Source organism: Glycine soja, chromosome 19 (assembly GCF_004193775.1).
Source record: "Glycine soja cultivar W05 chromosome 19, ASM419377v2, whole genome shotgun sequence".
Classification (NCBI taxonomy): Eukaryota; Viridiplantae; Streptophyta; class Magnoliopsida; order Fabales; family Fabaceae; genus Glycine; species Glycine soja.
In genome coordinates, this window is record NC_041020.1 from 5,703,143 (window position 1) to 5,724,371 (window position 21,229).

Here is a 21,229-nt window from a genome sequence, read left to right on the forward strand (position 1 = left end):
CCCACTTCTCTATTCAGAAAAAATACACCATCTATTCAGAGTGAGTAAGGGTCTGGAAGAACAAAACTGTCTTTCAGGTTCGTGTGTGCGCCGCTTCCCGTTCAATTTGCAATGGCTGGAGGTACGCTCGTAATTCCTTTTAATTTCCGCTGTTTGATCTAAATATGCTATTTAAATTTATTTGCATGTTTAGATCAGTGTATGTATTTTTTTTTTACATTTGGTATCAGAGCCGATTTGTACCTCTGTCTTGCTTATTGGGTCGTTCCTATGCGGAGTTTATTTTCTGAGTATATGGGTGCTATGTTTTAAGCCTCCTTAATTCAAAATAACATCAAAATTATGAATGATACGAGTTTTCTAATTTTTCTATGATTTAAAACGTATTTTTGGGTGTCTAAAATACATATAATGATATGGGTTTTTTGAAATTGAGGTAATAATTTTTTTTTTATCCACTGTTGGAGGTTGAAGACAAAGTTTTGCGGGTTTTGTTTACTGTCTTCGAATTGTTAATGTAAATTTTAAATTAACAATATTAAACAAAGCATGAGTTGGTCCAGTGGTAGATGTGATGTGTATTATCTCATTGTTCTGGGTTCGAGCCCTGCAAGCATGAAAGGACTCCCTTTACCGCTAAGCTATTGCAATTTAATTGTTTATTAATTGCAGTTCATGTATATTTATAACTTCTGAAGAATAAATTATATATGCACAAACTGTTTAAAATTGTGTGTCTCTTAAGTTATGTTGAACATGCAATATTATGTTAAATACTGGTATGCATTGGATTTAATCCTTTAAAGTTTATTACATGTTGAATGAATATACGTGCAATGTTATTTTGAATTGGTATACATGTAATTTTTATGATTCAATATTGAGCACATTTGCATTATTAAGTATGTTTATGCAAGGATTATTTTTGAATGTTAAGTGATTAATATAATTTTATTAAATTAGAGAATAGCCAGAACATCTTTAATTGAGTAATATTATATGCTAAATTTATAATCACATTAGAAATATTAATTGTGATTAATCATATGTAATGTGATGAAATCTACCCACAAGAATTTTGTTATATTTGTATGATTAATTAGGATAAAATATTAAATTATATTTCTTAATTTACCCACAGGAATTAAGGAAAAGAACATGATTTAATAGTTTTATCATAAAGTTGCATGATGAATCTAATTGAGTAGGACTTTAGCCCATAGGCAAGTTTTGTGTCACTAGATTCATATATTGAGACATGATTTGCATTGGCAAAACATGACATTTGTTTAGTCTCAAATTTTCTTAATGAGCATGTGTGTTTGTTTGCAGTTTCACAATCTATGAATATTTCTTGTGACCTTCCCATTTTGAAAGGTGATAATTATAAGGTTTGGAAGGAAAGAGTTCTCCTTCATTTGGGCTGGATGGATATTGACTATGCTATAAGGAAGGATGAGCCACCGGCTATTACTGAAACTAGCGAACCTGATGCTGTTGATCTTTATGAAAAGTGGGAGAGATCTAATCGTCTCTCCGTTATGTTCATAAAAACCAACATATCCGCTAGTATCCAGGGTTCAGTTGACCAGCATGATAAGGTCAGAGATCTGTTGAAAGCCATTGATGAACAGTTTACGACCTCTGAGAAGTCACTTGCTAGCACACTCATTATGCAGTTCTCTTCCATTAAGCTTACTGGAACGAGGGGTGTGCGTGAACATATCATTCGCTTAAGGGACATAGTGGCTCAGTTGAAAACCTTGGAAGTTACCATGTCTGAATCCTTCCTGGTACATTTCATTTTGTGCACCCTACCTCAACAGTATACACCCTTCAAAATCTCCTACAACACACATAAGGATAAATGGTCTATTAATGAATTGATGACCATGTGTGTTCAAGAAAAGGAGAGATTGATAATGGAAGAGGGTGAGAAGGTAAATTTGACTACTTCTAATTCTGGAAAGGATAGGAAGAAGTCTGTAGGCACCAATAAAGGAAAGATTTCGACTCAACCAACAATTAAAAAGGAGTCAAAGTGTTTCTTCTATAAAAAGAAAGGACACATGAAGAAGGACTGCCCCAAATTTAAAAGTTGGTTTGAGAAGAAAGGTACACCATTTGCCTTTGTTTGTTATGAATCTAATATGATTAATGTGAATCATAATACATGGTGGATTGACTCTGGTTCTACAATCCATGTTTCTAATACCTTGCAGGGTATGGAAAGCCTAAGGAAGCCAGTGGGAAGTGAGCAGTGCATCTACTCAGGGAGTAGGATGAGCTCACATGTAGAGGCCATTGGAACGTGCGTCTTAGTCTTAAGTAGTGGCTTTAAATTACATTTGGAGAAAGTTTTTTATGTTCCTAGTTTCTGTAAAAACTTAATTTCTGTTTCTAAACTTGCACCTTTGGGATTTTATTTTAATTTTACAGACTTTGGTTTTAATTTACTAAATAAATCTGAAATTATTGGTTGTGGTCAATTGGTTGATGGTCTTTATTCGATTGAATTGCAAAATGACGCTACTTCTATGCACGTTTCTGTTGGGTTAAAACGATGTATTGTGAATGAAGAATCCTTTATGTTGTGGCACCGGAGATTAGGACATATCTCTATTGAAAGAATCAAGCGATTAGTAAATGAAGGAGTACTTAGTACTTTGGATTTCGCTGATTTTGAGACTTGTGTAGATTGCATTAAGGGTAAGCAAACTAACAAGTCTAAAAAGGGTGCAAAGAGGAGTTCTAATTTATTAGAAATCATACATACAAACATATGTTGTCCAGACATGGATGCAAATAGTCCGAAATACTTCATAACCTTTATAGATGATTATTCATGATATATGTATCTCTACTTACTTCATTCTAAGAATGAAGCTTTAGATGCCTTTAAAGTTTTTAAGGATGAAGTTGAGAAACAATGTGGAAAACAAATTAAAAGACTCTATAAATAGGATGGGGTGCTCTCAGTTTTGTATTACCAAAACCCACTTCTCTATTCAGAAAAAATACACCATCTATTCAGAGTGAGTAAGGGTCTGGAAGAACAAAACTGTCTTTCAGGTTCGTGTGTGCGCCGCTTCCCGTTCAATTTGCAATGGCTGGAGGTACGCTCGTAATTCCTTTTAATTTCCGCTGTTTGATCTAAATATGCTATTTAAATTTATTTGCATGTTTAGATCAATGTATGTATTTTTTTACACCCCACCCATTTGGTTATTCTGTTTTGGCTATCGTGCAAGAGCACTTGGACCTAGTCTCATATTATAAATAATGTACTCCACCAGAAGTAAAGAAGAAGAGAAGAATTATGAAATATCAGCTTAGTGTAGCTTAGCATAGAATAGCTTAGTTTCGGTTCGTAACAACTAACAGGAATTTAAAATAGAAAGCTAAGTTGCAGGAGATAATTCTGATATCCATTTTATTTCATTTCTGCCCCTTTTTATAGCCATTTTTACAAGATATTTGTGCTAAGTCGTTGTAACAGAATTTCGAATTTGTAAACTATTCAGGTGGCAACTAAAACGTGGGTAATTGCTTATGGCGCTCAAGGGGAAGGATTCTAGAAGCTTGTCTTCGGGCTAGTGGTATCCATGGTTCTCATATGAAATCTGCAAGGTACTTGGGCCTGTGTGTGTTGCGTTTAGGCCTATGGCTGCTTCTGCTATTGGTAACTATGAATTCCTCTTGGTTAATCTGTGTGTTGTTTGGGACTGCATCTTCTATGTGTTCTGTTATCTGTATATTGCTATCATACACATGATGTAATTTCTTTTTCTTTCGTACAATGATTGTGGAAACCCTTGTCTTATCATCAATATTTTTTGCTGATCTAAAAAAATTATACGATATAAGTTTACAAAAATGTATAAGAAATAAAAATATGGGCGGGTTATTATAAATCTATGAATAAAAATAAATATATGTGTATAAGTGTAATTTGGATTGGATTGGATAAACTTTTAAATTCAATTTCAAAATTTGATCCGATAGAATACAAATTTTCATTTTTTTTTTAATTTTTTTTATTCATTTAATTTTTGATTTATTCCATTTTTTATTTTTTTTATCAGATTTTTTTGTCCACATTGGGTTACATTAGTTTATGAACATTCCTACTAAGCATCCACATGTAATTAAAAGTCTAAGATCAAAATTCATCAATACCAAAGTACAAGAATCTTGACAACATTTAACTCAATTTAGGGATTAAAAACATTTTTTTTCTTAATTCTTTCATGTAAATCGAAAAGTTGGACGGTGTCACTTAAAAATTGGTAAAGATCATACTCGATAATTAATAGTCTAAGACTGTTGAATAATTTCTCCTACACATGAACTCAATTTCGATGATTTTCATATAAGAATATCTTTAGTAGAAGAATCCATTTTGGATTTTTGAATCACTTTTTGTGAGTCCTATAATGTAACATAGGATGTAAAAGCTTTATTTATTTTTTTCACAATCAAGACATGAATGTTAATTTTTTTACTCTTTGTTTAGTGGTTGGGTTGAAATAAGTGAGAAAAGAACGAAAAAAGAGAAAAGAAAGGAAAAGTGTGGCTTATTTTTTCAAAATGGGTTAAAAATGAAAGCTAATTATCATAACGGGTTGCTCAAGAAAGAATTTACTAAAATGGATGAGTTTTGCCACATAGGAAGTAGGAGACATCACCCTGGGTGACACCTTGTGTTTTGTGTTTGTCCTGTAGCAAGAGACATCATCTTGGTATGCTCCATTATGTCAGGCCGACACTAAACATTCTTGTTCAATGAATAATTTCATGTTACATTTTCACTCAATTTAGCGTCGGTTGGTTGACACGGGATACCTATTGTACTGTCCAGAACCCACAAACTACACGTGTCAACCCTCCACGTTAGCCCTGCAAAAGGAGCGTGGACACCAAGCACTTAGCAATCCGGCTCCCTAACTGACAGACTATCTCTAACCTATGAATATTCAAATATATTTGAATATCTTTATCTATTGGCAGGTAGTTAATTATCCACAAAGCCACATATTATCTACAAGGTACAATTATCTTCTAACTTTTATCTATAAGATACGATTTATCTTTAACATTATCTACAAGCTCCCGACTATTATTTATAAGCCAAAAATTATCTGCAAAGGCTATAACAACCCCTACAAATAAGGACCTGCAACTACGCACCACTCCTATAAATACCAGGTTTCAACGAACCCTTTACATGATCATTCACACACTTCAGCACACGAGCAACAAGTTTGTGCCTCTATCTCTCTCGCTCACTCGAGCCTCACTTAAGAATATACTTGCTTTATCTCATAACTCATATACTAACTAGAGCGTTAGAGTCCTTTGTTTTGCAGGTCTCGTCTCCTGTCCTCTTGACAAAGGCACTTCTCAAAGCCGATGTAAGAAGTCTAAGAGCCCACTTCGGCCACGTCCTCCGTGACGTGTGCTAGCTCTGAATTTTGGTAAGAACATTTGGTTCCCACCATGGGGTCGTGGTGAAACATACCGCACAGCTCTTGTCAACTCTCTCTTGTTCATCCATGGTTAGCATTCGGTTTGGCCTCACGCGAGACCCCTCTCGAAGATTCCCATCCTCATCTGGTATCAATGATAGACACGTATAATGTACAACAACTCCAAACACGCATCGCGGAGATGGAGCGACGCCACGAGGAGGAGCTAAGAAAGGTAAAGGCTAACCATGATCAACTAAAGACTCAAGTCGAATGTTTCCAAGGTGACGAGCACTCAGCTCACACATTGCCTGAGTGCACCCAAGGAGAATCACACCCTCGACGCATAGTCAACACTGCAGATGACTTAAGTCTCTCCCACATGCAATGTCCAACAGGACAGACTACCTATTGGCATCCTTTTGTCGACCATATTATGGAGATAGACATACCTTTGGGGTGGAAATAACTCAACCTCAAGCGGTACGATGGGACAACAGATCCAGACGAGCATCTAGATGCCTTCTTGACTCAGCTGAACCTATACACTAATATCAACACAATTTTGTGTCTTGTCTTTCCAACGTCCCTCATGGGGGCGACACTGACCTGGTATGGTGGACTTCTACCTAGGTCCACAGACAGCTTCGACACCCTCGTCAAACGATTCAGTGCATAGTATGCCACTAGTAGGTCTCACCGCATGACCTCAGCCGCCTTGGCCAGTTTGCGACAAGAAGACTACGAGTCCCTCAAAAAATTCATGGATAGATTTGGGCGCGCAACCATCCAAATCTCAAATCTTAACCTCGAGGTAGTGTTGCATTCCATGTTCCTAGCTCCAGGCCCCGACAAGTTCGCGGGCAGTCTATGCCAAAAACCACCAGGTAGCATGGATGAGTTGGGTGAGCGAGCCAAGGGCTACATTCAGATGAAAGAAATGTCCAGATTCAGGAATGAAATCTAACAAGCCAGACAAAAGCGCGGTAAGCGAGAAGCAAACACCAAGACTAACTTACACAAGTCGGACAATAAGCACAAGCTAGACAAGCGTCAACCTCTCCCCAAAGGCCCCAGGTACGAGCGTAACACACCCCTAACAGCCAATCGCACCACAATTCTGGAGGAAGCTTTCAACTTGGAGGTACCCATCAGGCTACCCCTGACAAAACCTCCCAGGCCAGGGTTAGACGCAACCAAATACTACAAATATCATTGTGGTATTGTTCATAACACAAAAGACTATTGCATACTAAAAGACAAGATAGAAGAACTTATACAGGCTGGGTACTTAGCCTAGTTCGTTAAGAGGCTGGACAACCACCAAGTAGGAGAAAGACCCAGAGAACACCAAGATGAGCAACATAAGAACCACGAAGCAAACAGAAGAAGAGCGGAAGACCGAGGTAGATAAAGACAACAACAACAACGACATGAACGACAACCTCCACAAGAACAGGAACCTGCCTAGAACATCAGAGGTGTAATCTACACCATCGAGGGAGGATTTTTCTGTAAAGGACAATCCAAACAATCTTAAAAACATCATCTCCACGTCATCCGGGACATCAACATTATTTTTGTCAATGCACCACTACAACAAAGTCTCCCTCCTATCACTTTCATGGATAGGGACTTCCAGGGTATCCACCTCGTCAACTAGGATGACCCTGTGGTAGTCTCCATCATCATTGCAAACTTCATGATTTCCAGGGTCCTTATCAACTAGGGCAGTTCCACAAATATCCTGTATCGGAAAACTTTCCAAAGACTCAAGGTTTCCCCCGACACTGTCCACCCTTGTGCCGGTTCACTCCTCAGCTTTCAAGTCGAGAGAGTAGAGACTATAGGCTACGTGGACTTGATTATCATAATTTCTTATTAGTTAACAATATAAAAATATTTTAGACTATTGTGAAATTAAATTCTTAAAAAAATTGAACTCCCTAAGAGTGAGTTAGTTTATTTTGTTATATATGTACAGGCTAGGCAACAAATGCAGGCAAAAGCACAAGGAGTTGCTGATGCTGTGAGCGAGTTAGACTTGGTTTCCCTTGAAATAAACCATGTTCTCTATGTAGACTTTCATATTTATAAATTTGACTCTCAAACTTAAAAAAAAATGTGTGAATTTAATCAATACCTGATATTTAAGAATTATGTATTGAATTATAATTCAATTATTTCAATTTTATTGATATATCATGTAATTAATTTAATTTAAAATTTTAATTTAATTCGATCCAATCCAATTTAAAGTAAATTAGATTAGATCAATTATGATTTTATTCTTACTTTAACTTTTTATAAAATATTAAATAAGAAATATATTTATATATAATAAAAATAATATAAAATATCAAATATTTTATTTATATATCATTTTATAACTCATAATACTATATTTATTCATCTTAAATCAAATTGGTGATAAAAAAAAAAGTTTCCTTACTAAATGCATTTTTTTGAGTTGTATGTGTACATGAATTGGTGTTTAATACTATGACTCATTAGAGGGATACGGTTAGAGTAAGGTGGGTGATTGGTTACTTATTCCCTGGCAGGGAGCATTGTCTTGTCTGAATTTATTGCTCTTTCGCAGGGTGTAGTGGGGCTCTCTCTCTCTGATTTTTATTATTGCACTTAATAAGCTGTTGCAGAGTGGGTCTAAATGGTACCCAACCACGGACACATGATGTAATTTCTTTTTCTTTTGTACAATGATTGTGGAAACCGTTGTGTTATCATCAATATTTTTTGCTGATCTAAAAAAATTATACGATATAAGTTTACAAAAATGTATAAGAAATAAAAATATGGGTGGGTTATTATAAATTTATGAATAAAAATAAATATATGTGCATAAGTGTAATTTGGATTGGATGGGATAAACTTTTAAATTCAATTTCGAAATTTGATCCGATAAAATATAAATTTTCATTTTTTTTTTCAATTTTTCGGTAGAATATAAATTTGATTTTAAATTCCATTTTTATTTTTTTATCAGTTTTTTTGGTCCACATTGGGTTATATTAGTTTATGAACACTCCTACTAAGAATCCACATGTTTTTAAAAGTCTAAGATCAAAATTCATCAATTCTAAAGTACAAGAATCTTAACCACATTTAACTTAATTTAGGGATTAAAAACGTTTTTTTTCTTAATTCTTTCTTGTAAATCGAAAAGTGAGGGGCACAGTGGGATATATTGCACCAGAGTACCTTTCCAGAGGGCAATCTTCTGAAAAGACTGATGTATTTGGATTTGGTATACTGCTTCTTGAATTGATCACTGGCCAAAGGGCTCTAGAATTTGGAAAAGCAGCCAACCAAAAAGGAGCCATGCTTGATTGGGTAAGCTTGTTTTCCTTTGAAAATCATTATAGTTCTTTTCCCACTTTGTTAAGTTGAAGAGTATTTGTGTGTTTGGATGAACATTGGCAAATTTGATTTTACAAAATTAAATTAATTTTTGTTAAAATCTTGTTAAGTTTATTTTGAAAAAGTTATCCTTTATTTTTATTAATTTTTTAAAAAGAAATTTTAAAAAATAAAATGATTATTTTTCCAAAAAGAAAAGGGCTGAAATATATAGTAAATTTTATTGTAAAATTTTAAACCAATAGTTTTCTGACCATTAGATTTGTAAAGTATGCACCTGTTTATTGTAAAACAGGTGCATGTTAGATTTACATTTTGAGTCTTACCTAAGTAGTTTCTGTATTTGTTCTTACATGTGATGTGAAAATACCAATTTATGTGACTTTAGAACGTGGGTCCAAACACATTATTAGTCCAATGTGAGTTTGGATTTTGAAATCAAAATCACACCAATGGTAAAAAATAACCAAACATGTTCTTTTCCTTGAAAATCTTCTAAAGTGAACAACTATATATGTTGTTGACATTCATTCAGGTAAGGAAACTACATCAAGAGAAGAAGCTTGAGTTGCTTGTTGACAAGGATCTCAAGACTAACTATGACAGGATTGAGCTTGAGGAAATAGTTCAAGTGGCACTCTTGTGCACACAATATCTTCCGGGCCACAGGCCCAAAATGTCTGATGTTGTACGCATGCTTGAAGGTGATGGGCTTGCAGAGAAATGGGAAGCCTCACAAAGTGCTGACACTACCAAGTGCAAACCACAAGAACTCTCTTCATCAGATAGGTATTCTGACCTCATTGATGACTCTTCTTTGTTAGTCCAAGCCATGGAACTCTCAGGCCCTATGATGTGAACCTTACGGGGCGGATCGCTTGATACAGGCTACGAATATTTGGATGACGCCACTTCCAGTGAAGGAAGATAAGTCAGGGTAGACGCCACTTCCGGTGAAGGAAGATAAGTCAAGGTAGACGCCACAAGGATTACCTTGATAAGTCTGATATTGGTTCAACAAGGAACCCGGAGAGAAACTCTCACCAAATTTTATCAAATGCCAAAAGTTTTCTTATTCAAAACAAAAACCCATACTTATAGTGTAGCTGAACAAAAAGATAAAAATAGACATGGACCTTCTAAACAGTTTGGGCCAAAATTACAATAAAAATAAATTATAACTAAAAACTTATTTAACTTGGGCCTTCAAATTAGTTTGGGCCTTCAGCAACAATTAATAGTCTTGATAGTGTCTCTGCCTCTGGGCTTTCATCCTTCTCCACTCGGGACCTTCGTCCTTCTCCACTTGAACCTTCGTCCTTCTCCACTTGAACCTTTAGCCTGTATTTGGCCAGTTTCATGATTCTCATCACCCTAGGTGATATTTTCATAGTCATTTTTAGTTCTTTTACTTTTACTTTGTTTTTCTTTCTTATGATTGGTTTTTCTAGTTTACTAAAGAAAGTATATGAAATTGAAGAACATATGATAATTGAGTCCATTTGTATGTTGTATGATAAAAGCCTTCAAAGTTGAAAGGGCTTTCTTTTTGTTTTACTTTATTCAAATGTACATATACTTATTTGTTGAAGATAAGTTTGTAGTGCCAATTTCGTAAAGTTGAGACAAAATGAAAACCTTTACCAGGTTTTCGGTGAAATTAGTGATTAAATGATCTTACTTGCCTTCTTTTGCTCATTTTATTATGTTTCATGCTCAATATAAATTTATTAGAAATATTCATCATTTTACCATTATTTTTTTTCATTTCAGTTTGTAATTTTAATCTATCGATTGGTTTAGTTCTAACGGCTTACGTGAATAGTTGAAGGATATAGATCTATGATCCGAGGAATTGTACATACTTTTCCTCACTGCTTTAAGATGGACTTCTGTCTTCTTTATATATATATATATATATATATATAAAAGTAAATTTTATTAACGAGGGTCAGAAGAGGGAAAGATGTACCCATTAACAAGCCTTCAGGCAAATACAATATAAATGTTGGTTTCCAAGTAATTGAGCTAAGTTATTTGTAAAATATTCATTAAGTTAGACTTTTTAAATATTCAATCAAACTTGTTTATTTAATTAAATACATAAATTCAAGTTTGAAGTTAAGCTCGTTTAAATGATGCAAGTGAAAGCCATAAATACTTAACATTTCGCAGATAACTTGATTACATGTATATCTATACGATAGAAAAATTAAAATTACACATATAAATTTCACAATATTCATCCTACATGTTTAATACATGTTTAATACATGTTTATAACTGTAGATTATTATCTAATACTTTAGGTTAAATTATTCATTTGATCCCTATAATTTTATGGTTCTTACCTTTTTAGTCCCTGTAGTTTGAAAGTGGTATTTTTAGTTTCTATAGTTTACATTTTAATTCTCTTTTAGCCCTGTAGTTTAAAAGTGTTTTTTTAGCCCCCATCGTTTACATTTTAATTCTCTTTGAGGTCCTGTGATTTGAAAATGATAGGAACTAAAAAAATAAGAATTATGAAACTATACAAACTAAAAAGACAACTTTCAAAACTACAGGACCTAAAAAAGTAAGAATCATCAAACTATAGAGACCAAATGAGTAATTTAACCAATATTTTATTTTGTTTAAGTTATTATCTAGTATTAAAAATTTTTAAATATTAAATTATTGATAAAGTTAAATTTAAAAAAATCACAAATTAAAAAATAATTTAGCTATAAATGAGCTAATCAAGTTAAACTTAAGCTTTAACTTTTTTTAACAAGTCAGAGTCCTTACTTTTAATTAAACTCATTTAAATAAATAAATCAAACTTAAATGCTTGAGTCAAACGTTATTTTTACAAGACAAACTTAAATTTTTATTGTTCACTTAACTCATTTACACTAGTAGTTTCCATGCATAACAACCACCAACATTATAAAAAAAACTCAAGCAATATATTGCGTAACTACTTTGCACATGCTAACAACACCAAGCAAGCATTACCCACCTTGACTTATTATGAAGACTGCAAAAGCATATTTTCTACTACATTATTTCTGCTGCATCAAAGTCACAAAAATTGGACTACCCCCAAATCATTTCATGCGGAAACCATATAAGTTGCAGCCAACCCTCTGCACCCCATGTCGAAACATCATTTTCCCTCTAATGAATATCATCCACGTTAGCCTATGGTGCCTAAACATGCCATAGGATTTAACATCCAAGAACCTAATGAATATTCAAACCCTCTCTTCCTTACTCTAAGTCAATTCCATGACTTGTTTTTCACTGATTCTATTATGTCTAGAGTTTGCACGTGTTTGTTCTCCTATAATGTCCATGCCACTGCAAACCACACCACCCACCAGTTATCTTTCTCCATCAATGTCTAAGTCCCCTATTGTTTTAATACCTCATTATAAAAACATTCCCGAGGGACCCAGGAGTGTATCAAAAGGGAGCCAAGTTTTGTTTCTACACAATCATTTAAACTTCTAATAAATAATTATTAGATAAATAATAAGTCTAACAAAATATTTATTATTAATTTATGTATAAAACTAGATATAAGATCTACTAGTAGAAAAAAATTAAGAAAATATTAACTCAAAAAAAAAATTATTCATTTTCCTCAATTAATACTCAGGAATCGTGTGCTACAAAAAACGCGTTCAACGTCGGTGCTTATCGGAGTTCAACGACGCTGCAAGGCCGACTTTGAATGAGACGTCGTCGTTGCTGTCGAAAGCAACGACGTTGAAAGGAACCAAGTTACATCGGTGCTTGAAGAGGAACGTCGTTGAATCCATGGGCTTCACGTCATGTCTGTGGGAGGAACGTCGTGGACTGCATGGGAAGCTCCGTCGTTGCTGTCGTAAGCAACTAAGTAGATTATGTTTTTTTTCTATTTTAAATTTTTAAATTATAAACGTTATTTGTATAAACATAAATAATATGAACTCGAAATTTTTAAATTATTATTGTCAACTAATAATTATTATGATAAGTAAATATAATTTTTGTGCTAAAATTTTTGGTTTTAATTAATTTAATATTATATAAATAAGCAAGATAATGCATGATATTATATAAAGTAAAATATAAATCAACCAGTATTTGAAATGTAATTAACCTAGATTTGTGTAGTATATATTAATAAACATAATAATTAAACATGATATAATATAATAATAAAAAAAGTAAAATGTACTAATAGTTAAGCTGAAAGTATATAAATTTGTGTAGTATATATTATCATTTTACTTAATTTAAATTTATATTAATCTTAAGCAACAATAACATAAATAATGAATATGAATACAAATAGCCATTTAACAGTTGTTAAAATATTGTAACTTAATCATATTAACAATTAACAATACATATAATTAGATTTAACAGGTAATTGTTAAATTTATTAACAATAAACATAATATATTAGTTGCCAGGGGAAGACTGTGGTTCTTGAAATCAGTAACCTTCTCAATTTTTTGGTACTGGTTTGATCAAAATTGTTGGAGCTGTTGCTCAAGCTGGTGTTAGAACCATATGCTAATTGAGCTCCACTACCATAGATGGGTTCTGGCTATGCCCTTGATGATCCATTCTGTTTCAGATAAAATCAAACATCACGCCTTTGGAATGACATTTATAATAAAGGCATCTTAATTAGTGCTTCCTATGATCATTTGCCTCATAGAGTAGTTGCCTATACTAGTAGAATTCATTTTTGTTGAAAGTCATCAAGTTTGCTTGTAATGCAAGTTGACAGAACCAACCAAACAAACAGTTGCACAAATCTCTATATATACTATATTTGGTGCTAGCTAGCTTAATTAAAAGAGTCTAGTTAATTCAAACATTAACAAAGAAAATGTGAAGAGCAGGGGTGCTTTTAAAAATACTTATTTAAACATGAAAATGTACAGCTGGCAAAGTGTGATCAATCATTTACGAATAATGCTTTTAAAAAATTTACGCTTTTTCAATGATCACGACTATTTTTAACATGAAATAATTTTGGTCGAATTATGTAGGATTAATATAGATAATAAAATTTACTTTCCGAGCATTTAAAAAATACGTTTGTTTTAAAGTAAGCGTATACTTATTTTCAATTTCATTTAGAAAGTGTATTGTAATCTTAATTTACTTTGATTTATTTAAATTTAAAAATTAAATATATTTATTTGCTCACTTTGAATGCTAGCTTGTTCTTATAGAACCTTTTTATTAGTGCCTACATATATGAGCACGGAGTACTTTGGACCCAAACTCAGGATTACTTTAAGAAATAAAAAATTAAACATACTTTTTTAGTTATTGCGTTCAATATAAATAATAAGGCTAGATAAAAAAAAAGTGGAAATATATTTATGCTATTTTGTAAAATTATGTATGATTCTTAATTTTAGTACTTGAACTCACTATTGAATATTTTTTTTTTCCTAAACTTTTAAAAGAATGATATCAATCGAATATAATCATCAGTTGAAATTCTTTCTCTATTGTGCTAGCCTATTTATTGGTTTTTCAAATGTTGCATGCTTCACTTTCACTCATAACTCTATTCCTCAATTTGAAAAGAAGACAGGTGGGTCAATTACCACACTAACCTATCATAAAACGAATAAGAAAGCGCCTCTGACAATATCCGTCCCACAGTTGTCTTCCCAGAGGCCATCATTCCTGCATATCAGATTCAAAATATTTTGAATACCCTAAGTAATTATACTTGCAATGTATGTATGCACAAGTACTTCTGCCCTGAGTCTGACCAACAAGATATATACAGCGTCCACTATAGCATTACCTTCAAACTTTTTGACGGTGATCTCAAAACAACTGATCCCTCAGTTGCTCCTAGCATACGAGCGATGTTTTCCTCATCTGTGCTTGGACCAGCATGCTTCCCACTTGTACTCACATCTTGTGTGATCTTTGAAGCCTCTGTTACAATCATTTGCAAACCAATTGTAGCTTTTAAGATGATGACATACCCTTTGTTAGTACTTAGCAGTATAACATTAAAGGGTATAACATTAAAGGAACCCCTACAATATAAAATGTAAGGAATGAAATTCAACATTCAAATCTGTCTCCAAAAACTATAATGAATCATATTAAGAAACATATTTTGTTTCACCCTCCTCAAAACAAAAGGATCAGAAACTCCCTGAACTTGTAGTTCATCTACAGGTGCAGCTTTTCCATGTGCAATACTTTCAACTCGAAAAGTATGGATACCATATATAGACTGCAGGCAACCTGGACAAAGAATTGAGAAAATCTAGTCAAAGAAAAAGTATAAGATGTAACAAACATCATGTAGGTAGGTTTTAAGCACAAGCTGTGCATTGTTATGCGTATTTAGCCAGTAATTTGTAGCCGTTCAAAACCCTACCGTTTCTTTCATACTTTTGAATGATATAAAACTCACAATTTCTTTCATACTTTTGAATGATATAAAACTCACAATTTATAAGGAAAAATTGATGTGTTAGACTGTCAGTCTATAACAACTATAAAATATAAAACGTGTGCTAGAAGAACACTTCATAACTCTTTGCATATATATATAAGTCTAAAAAAACAAAAACTTATTAGGTAACTGAAATTAGTTTAAGCAAAACACATTAAAATAGAGGGCAAGAAAACATTATGGTATGCCTGCATCAGTACCTTGTTCAATGATAATATCAATGACCAGAGAAAGAGGTACACGCCTCTCAATTGTTACAGTCCCCCAAAATGGTATAAATGAAGGTCTTGATACCTCACTACTAAAAAAACATTTATTTACGACATCATATTTACGACGGTCGTACAAAAACGTCTTAGTATGTATAAGGATGGCAATTTCGTAAATATTGCGAGCATTTCAAAGGCGGTTTCGCAAAAAACCGTCTTTGAATACGGGCCATTATAATTTTAACGCGCCCGTGCGTCCGTTCCTCTTCTTTCTGCTCGCGCTCGTTCCTGTTCTTTCCCAGCTGGCGTCTGTTCCTCTCCCCACTCGCTAGCTATCTTCTCCTCCTCTTCCCATTACACTTTCTCCACCTTCTCCCTGGTGCCACCACCGCCCCCAACCCCACATTCGTCCTCCACCCCCATTCCCCTCTCCTCCAGTGAAACCGCAAAAAACCCTAACCCCAAAAAAACCCAAACCCCTGTCGCAACGGAATCTCCACCCCCAAATAGCTCTTTGGAATAGAATCAAGGAACTTACCAAATCCATTACATGCTATTGGGGTTTTGCTGTGTTTCCGGTGTGAAAGAAGGAAAAAGAAATGCATACGCGACGATGATGTATGTAGGTACGCCGAGGGACTACGAATTCTATATAGCCATACGCGTGCTTCTCAAATCGCTGGCTACGGTCGACACTGAAGCCGATCTTGTTGTCATTGCTTCCGTTGATGTTCCTCCTCGATGGATTCGAGCTCTGTAAGTCCCACTCATTCACCATTATTTGCCACTTTATTTTTATTTACTTTTACTTTATTATTATTTGTAACCTGTGTTTTCATTTGGTTTCGGATATCTGTTGCTTTATTATTCATCCCGAAATTTGGTTGATTTTATTATTTTTGAAAAAGAAGGAAAGAGATTTATTTAGTACCCTCATCGGCATCTCCTTACGCGGATTCAATAGCAACTGGGTCGTGAGAGCTGAAAGACGTTCAAGCTCAAAGCTACTGGTTCTGTCATACTCAATTTTGTTTCTTTCTACTCTAGAGTTATTGGCTTTCCTTTCTCGTATTTATTAAAAGATGCTTATTGAAAACGATGGTTATGATTTAAAAGAAAAATAATACTGATCCTAAAAAAAGTTAGTATAATTTAACATATTTTATATTAAAAATAGACTCCTTTTTTTTTTTTGCTTCTATTATTTTGATTTTCTGGTTAAATAAATATTTTAGAAAGTTATGTGTTACCCATGAGTTGATTTCTTTTGTTTCAATGGCGTATGCATCTCAAAAAATGAAAATCACTTTGCATGTATCTGCTTGAAAGCATGGACAGATTGATTATCTAACAGAGGCTGGCTTTGTATCAAGGAGTCTGTCCAATATACATGGAATTCTGTGATGATTCTGAGGCAACTTTCAGAAGAGCCTTCAATTTGCTGCAGGTAATGTTTGGAGGATGTGTACACTGATTTACATCATGTTAAATTCTTGCCACTGGTGTATGGCATATGCCAATGCTTCGTGTTGTACTTCCATACAAAAATGTCTATTGTTTCTACTAACTAACCTTGATTATAACAAGCATGTTTTTGTGCTATGCGACTAATGAGTAGGGACAATTGGCTCTGCAATTCCTTTTTAAAAGGCATTTCCCTATCAAAGGAAAAAAATCCTTATCAGTGTTTAACATTGGTGATGAGTTTCATGACTATTGAAAGTCCACGACTCCTTATAGTGTCTTAGTTGGAGCTCATAAATTGTCCTCCTTTCACATAGGATGGATGTGTTTATGCTACTGGTCTTAATGATTTTGGACAGCTTCGTGTATCAGAAAGTAAACACTACTCGATGGTATTATGTTTTCACCTTTTTACCTGTTTTTTCTTTTCTTTTATAGTGAGCTTATCATAGTTGCAGTAGATTGTTCTTTTGTCCAATTGTTGAGGAATGCAGTTCCCCTGGACATAAGAAAGAAACGTAAAAATTTACTTGGCCTCTTTTTCCTATCTTGGGATCTTTTAGGAGCCACTTTGTGTTTTTGCATGTTGGTGTCTAAGGTCTTGGAGAGGAGAAGGAAGTTGTGCGATTACAAGTTTGTGCTCTTGCATGCTTCAACTGGGATGAATTTCATAGATAATAAAAATTTGAACCTAAATTACATATGAATAATTTATTTGATAGAAAAACTCAAATACTACATGCAAACCCAACATTGGATGTGATTTTATTGCAGGGAAAGGTGGTGGAGTTATACAGGGAACTGCAAGTGAAGCTGTACTAGTTGTCTTATTAGCTGCCCGTGACAAGATCTTAAGGAGGGTTGGAAGGAATGCCCTTCCTAAGCTTGTGATGTATGCATATGATCAAACACACTCTGCTTTACTAAAAGCTTGGCAGGTACCTCCAATGACACATAAAAATGAAAATAACATTATCATATATACTCAATGACATGGATTTTCCTAGTGCACCTTCTCACTGTCAAGTATACTCTTGACCATTATCATATTATTTTAAATTTAAATCTTATAAATAGGAATGTAGGAACGGAGGGAATTATAGAAAAACAACAACGATTACTTTTATATATATATATATAAATTAATGATTTATGTAACCACGCTATATAATCATTTTTTTTATCTTTTGTGCTTATTATTAGTTTCAGTTATGACTTACGAATGTTCAATTCTTCAAGTCTGTTCATACCCTGCAGCAGCCCCTAGCATCATTTACAAACAACAATTGCATTTTTAATGGCTGCACTGAGAAACTACTTGATTCCTAATAATATCAAAAAAATTGTTTATTTTATTACTTATTTTATTTATTTTGTGGGGTATGACAATGATACGTAACATCATTTATCGTTTATATATAACATTATAGTACATGCCATCAAGTTGAACATGTATTGAAGAAAATATTTTTTATATATAAAAAAAACACCATAGCTTGATAGTTTTAGTATGTAACGTGGGCCCTTATGCCAAGTAGTTGATAGGATAGAGCTTTAAATCATGTTGAAAATATTACGCATACACTGTACATACTACATATTGATCATCTAGTTGGTGGCACTTTTCCATGTGCATGCATTACGATGACTTGATTATTCTTATAATACGTGTACATAATTTTTGTCAAAAATTATATTTTTATGGCTATTTTTACAACTAGAAAAGAAAAGAGAAAAAAATGTAAAATAAAAACTAATATGAATATATGAGATAAAAAATTCAAAAAAATATATGGGTAATAAGAATAGTAGAATTATTTTTCATTACTGTTAAGTTATGTCTTATTTTTAATTTTCTTCAATTGACATTTTTTGTAGTTTTCAGTTCATTAAGATTAGACAAAAAGTATAAAAATGAATTTTTTTAGAGACAAATAAAATAAGCCTTGTGTTAAGACTGTACAAATAAAATTTCAAACACTGTTTTTAACATGTATAATAAGTGAGAATATAATATAGACAATTATAGTGTTTGATATTACATGTTTTGTCAAGAAGCTGTATATACACCGTATTCTAATCCAGTCCAATTATGGATGTGGTTCCAGAGGCTAGTAAACTCTGTTTCATGAAAATTTTCATTTTGGATCTTAAATTATACATCCAAGAGAATTCGTATTGACTATTATGCATGTTGACTTTTATAGAAGATATTAAATATTTGTAATTGAAACTCTGCTTGGAACTAATGTTGGATGTATATTTCTTGTTGTAACTTGAGGTAACTCTAGAGTCTATTATCGGTGGATTTCAAGTTTTTGGCTTTGATTGCATGCACTTTGCAATTATATATGCAGGTTGGTACCACTTCATCAACAGCTGTTGATCCTCTGCTTGCATTGGGAAAAATTGCCAAGGTAAATATATTTTATTGAATTGATGATATAATACATGCTAGTATAGTCGCTGATTCATTTTATTGAGGATATTAAACCAAATGTTTATTTTTTTTAAATAAAAAACATGTGACTCATAAGGAATTAGGAATGGTCCTAACAATTTTTTTCCTGAGCCTGGACATATTATTATGTATATACCTTTTTAATATTGGATACTCGTAGTAGTCAGAGATGTTATAAAGCTCTTCAAAGAATAAAAAAGACATGTTTGAAGAATGTATATACCTAGCTTTTAATGTTATAAAAAAATAATTAAAAAAAGACATTCTACATCGGTTCTAAGGAGACTGATGTAGAATGAAAATCATTTTAAGACGGTTACGTGCCGAAGACCGTCTTAGAATGCAATGCATTCTACATCGGTTCTGAGAAGACCGATGTAGAATGTAATCATTCAAGGACGGTCACTTGAAAAATGACGTCTTAAAATGCAATGCATTCTACATCGGTTCTTAGACGACCGATGTAGAATGTTTCAGCATTCTAAGACGGTCTTCTACAACCGTCGTAGAAAATCTTTCATTTTTTACGACACCTCCAACAACGACGGTTGTAAACCGATGTAGAAAGACTTCTTTAACCGATGTAGAAAGCCTACTTTGTAGTAGTGCCTTGACCAAGAGAGAAAGGGAATAAAAGATCATTTCGTGTATTAAAACTCATATCGCAACATCACGATCATGCAGAACAATTCATATATACCTTGTAAACTACTTCGGTACATGTAACATATAATCTGCGAGAAGACAAATCCTTTTGAAGCACATATCTCCTGATGGGCAGGTAAAGCAACATAAGAAGGCCAATTCCCCAAGCTAAAACTAGAAGTAATGATATAGCAAGCCATATGACCGTGTCATATTTAACGTAATTGCTTGCAAGCTCTTCAAAGGATGCTGAGTATAGTATCTGTTCCAAACAATCTTCCTCTTCATCATCACTTAATTCAGACCCAGAGTAGCCAAGTATCTGATCCTTCAATGATCTTGACTCCGATATGTGATCTGCGTGACCAATCAGCATCTCTTCAACCACAAACTAGTCAAGAAGAAAGGTACACAGATAATAACATTAGCTCCAAAAGAACTATAAAACCCTTTATTCCAGTGCAACTACTGCAGACATGCCTTAATCTAACCTTTCAAAGTGAAATTAGAAACCTCATAAGGCTACCAAATTGAGATCAAATTACATTTTGCACAGGAAATGTTCATGTGAATTGAGCTGAATCATACAATGCCGGAAACTCTAAATGTCAAAACACAGCAGAATTTTCAAATGCATTTATATTTATCTCTCTCAAAATGCAAACAACTATAGTGAGTTTGTGACATGTCTTTACTATTCAGCTCCAAATAAAAGACCAAAACAACTAAGCTCAGGTTATCATGCCCAGATGGTGTACTATAACTGAAGGGGCATCTTTGCAGTGAAAGAGCTTAAATCAATTAAAAGTGACAAAGGGCATTGTGCTATATACCTTCAAAATCAACTTTTCATCAACAGGAGAATGAAAGCTTCCAGATTCCAATGCTGAAGCTACAGGAGCGACATTTGAAAAATTATGTTAAGACTCAAAATAGGCAACACTTATTACAAATTAGAATCATCAACAAACTACATAGTACAGGTTAAACACATGCCTTCCCTTATATGTTAGTTTTCCAATTAATCACCCGAGGGAATTGTGACTGACACTGCAGATAATGAAAGGTAGCTCAAAATTAAGTGTAGCCTCGGTTAGCTCAACTTGATAGAAACAGACCCTCA

General features: G+C 33.7%; 3 protein-coding genes and 1 long non-coding RNA gene across 5 annotated transcripts; 2 read left to right on the plus strand and 2 right to left on the minus strand.

Annotated features, from left to right (window-relative positions):
• Nucleotides 1-1,736: 1,736 nt before the first annotated feature.
• LOC114398481 lies at nt 1,737-2,489 on the plus strand. Its single transcript, XM_028360688.1, has 2 exons — nt 1,737-2,115; nt 2,223-2,489. The coding sequence occupies exons 1-2, from the start codon at nt 1,776-1,778 to the stop codon at nt 2,255-2,257; spliced, it is 375 nt and encodes a 124-aa protein (XP_028216489.1). The 5' UTR covers nt 1,737-1,775; the 3' UTR covers nt 2,258-2,489.
• A 6,215-nt stretch (nt 2,490-8,704) lies between these two features.
• LOC114398514 (protein NSP-INTERACTING KINASE 2-like) lies at nt 8,705-9,708 on the plus strand. The gene is made up of 2 exons (XM_028360710.1): nt 8,705-8,822; nt 9,385-9,708. The coding sequence occupies exons 1-2, from the start codon at nt 8,811-8,813 to the stop codon at nt 9,706-9,708; spliced, it is 336 nt and encodes a 111-aa protein (XP_028216511.1). The 5' UTR covers nt 8,705-8,810.
• A 3,450-nt stretch (nt 9,709-13,158) lies between these two features.
• LOC114399939 lies at nt 13,159-15,278 on the minus strand. 2 transcript variants are annotated; one of them, XR_003663866.1, is made up of 3 exons: nt 14,659-15,278; nt 14,462-14,534; nt 13,159-13,452 (listed from the first exon to the last, which is right to left on the minus strand). It is a non-coding gene; the product is annotated as an uncharacterized LOC114399939 (long non-coding RNA). The 2 variants fall into 2 exon arrangements; XR_003663867.1 differs by lacking the exon at nt 14,659-15,278 and adding an exon at nt 14,624-14,648.
• Nucleotides 15,279-15,504: 226 nt separating this feature from the next.
• LOC114398515 lies at nt 15,505-21,019 on the minus strand. The gene is made up of 3 exons (XM_028360711.1): nt 20,940-21,019; nt 20,162-20,497; nt 15,505-15,621 (listed from the first exon to the last, which is right to left on the minus strand). The coding sequence occupies exons 2-3, from the start codon at nt 20,480-20,482 to the stop codon at nt 15,505-15,507; spliced, it is 438 nt and encodes a 145-aa protein (XP_028216512.1). The 5' UTR covers nt 20,483-20,497; nt 20,940-21,019.
• Between the last annotated feature and the right edge of the window lie 210 nt (nt 21,020-21,229).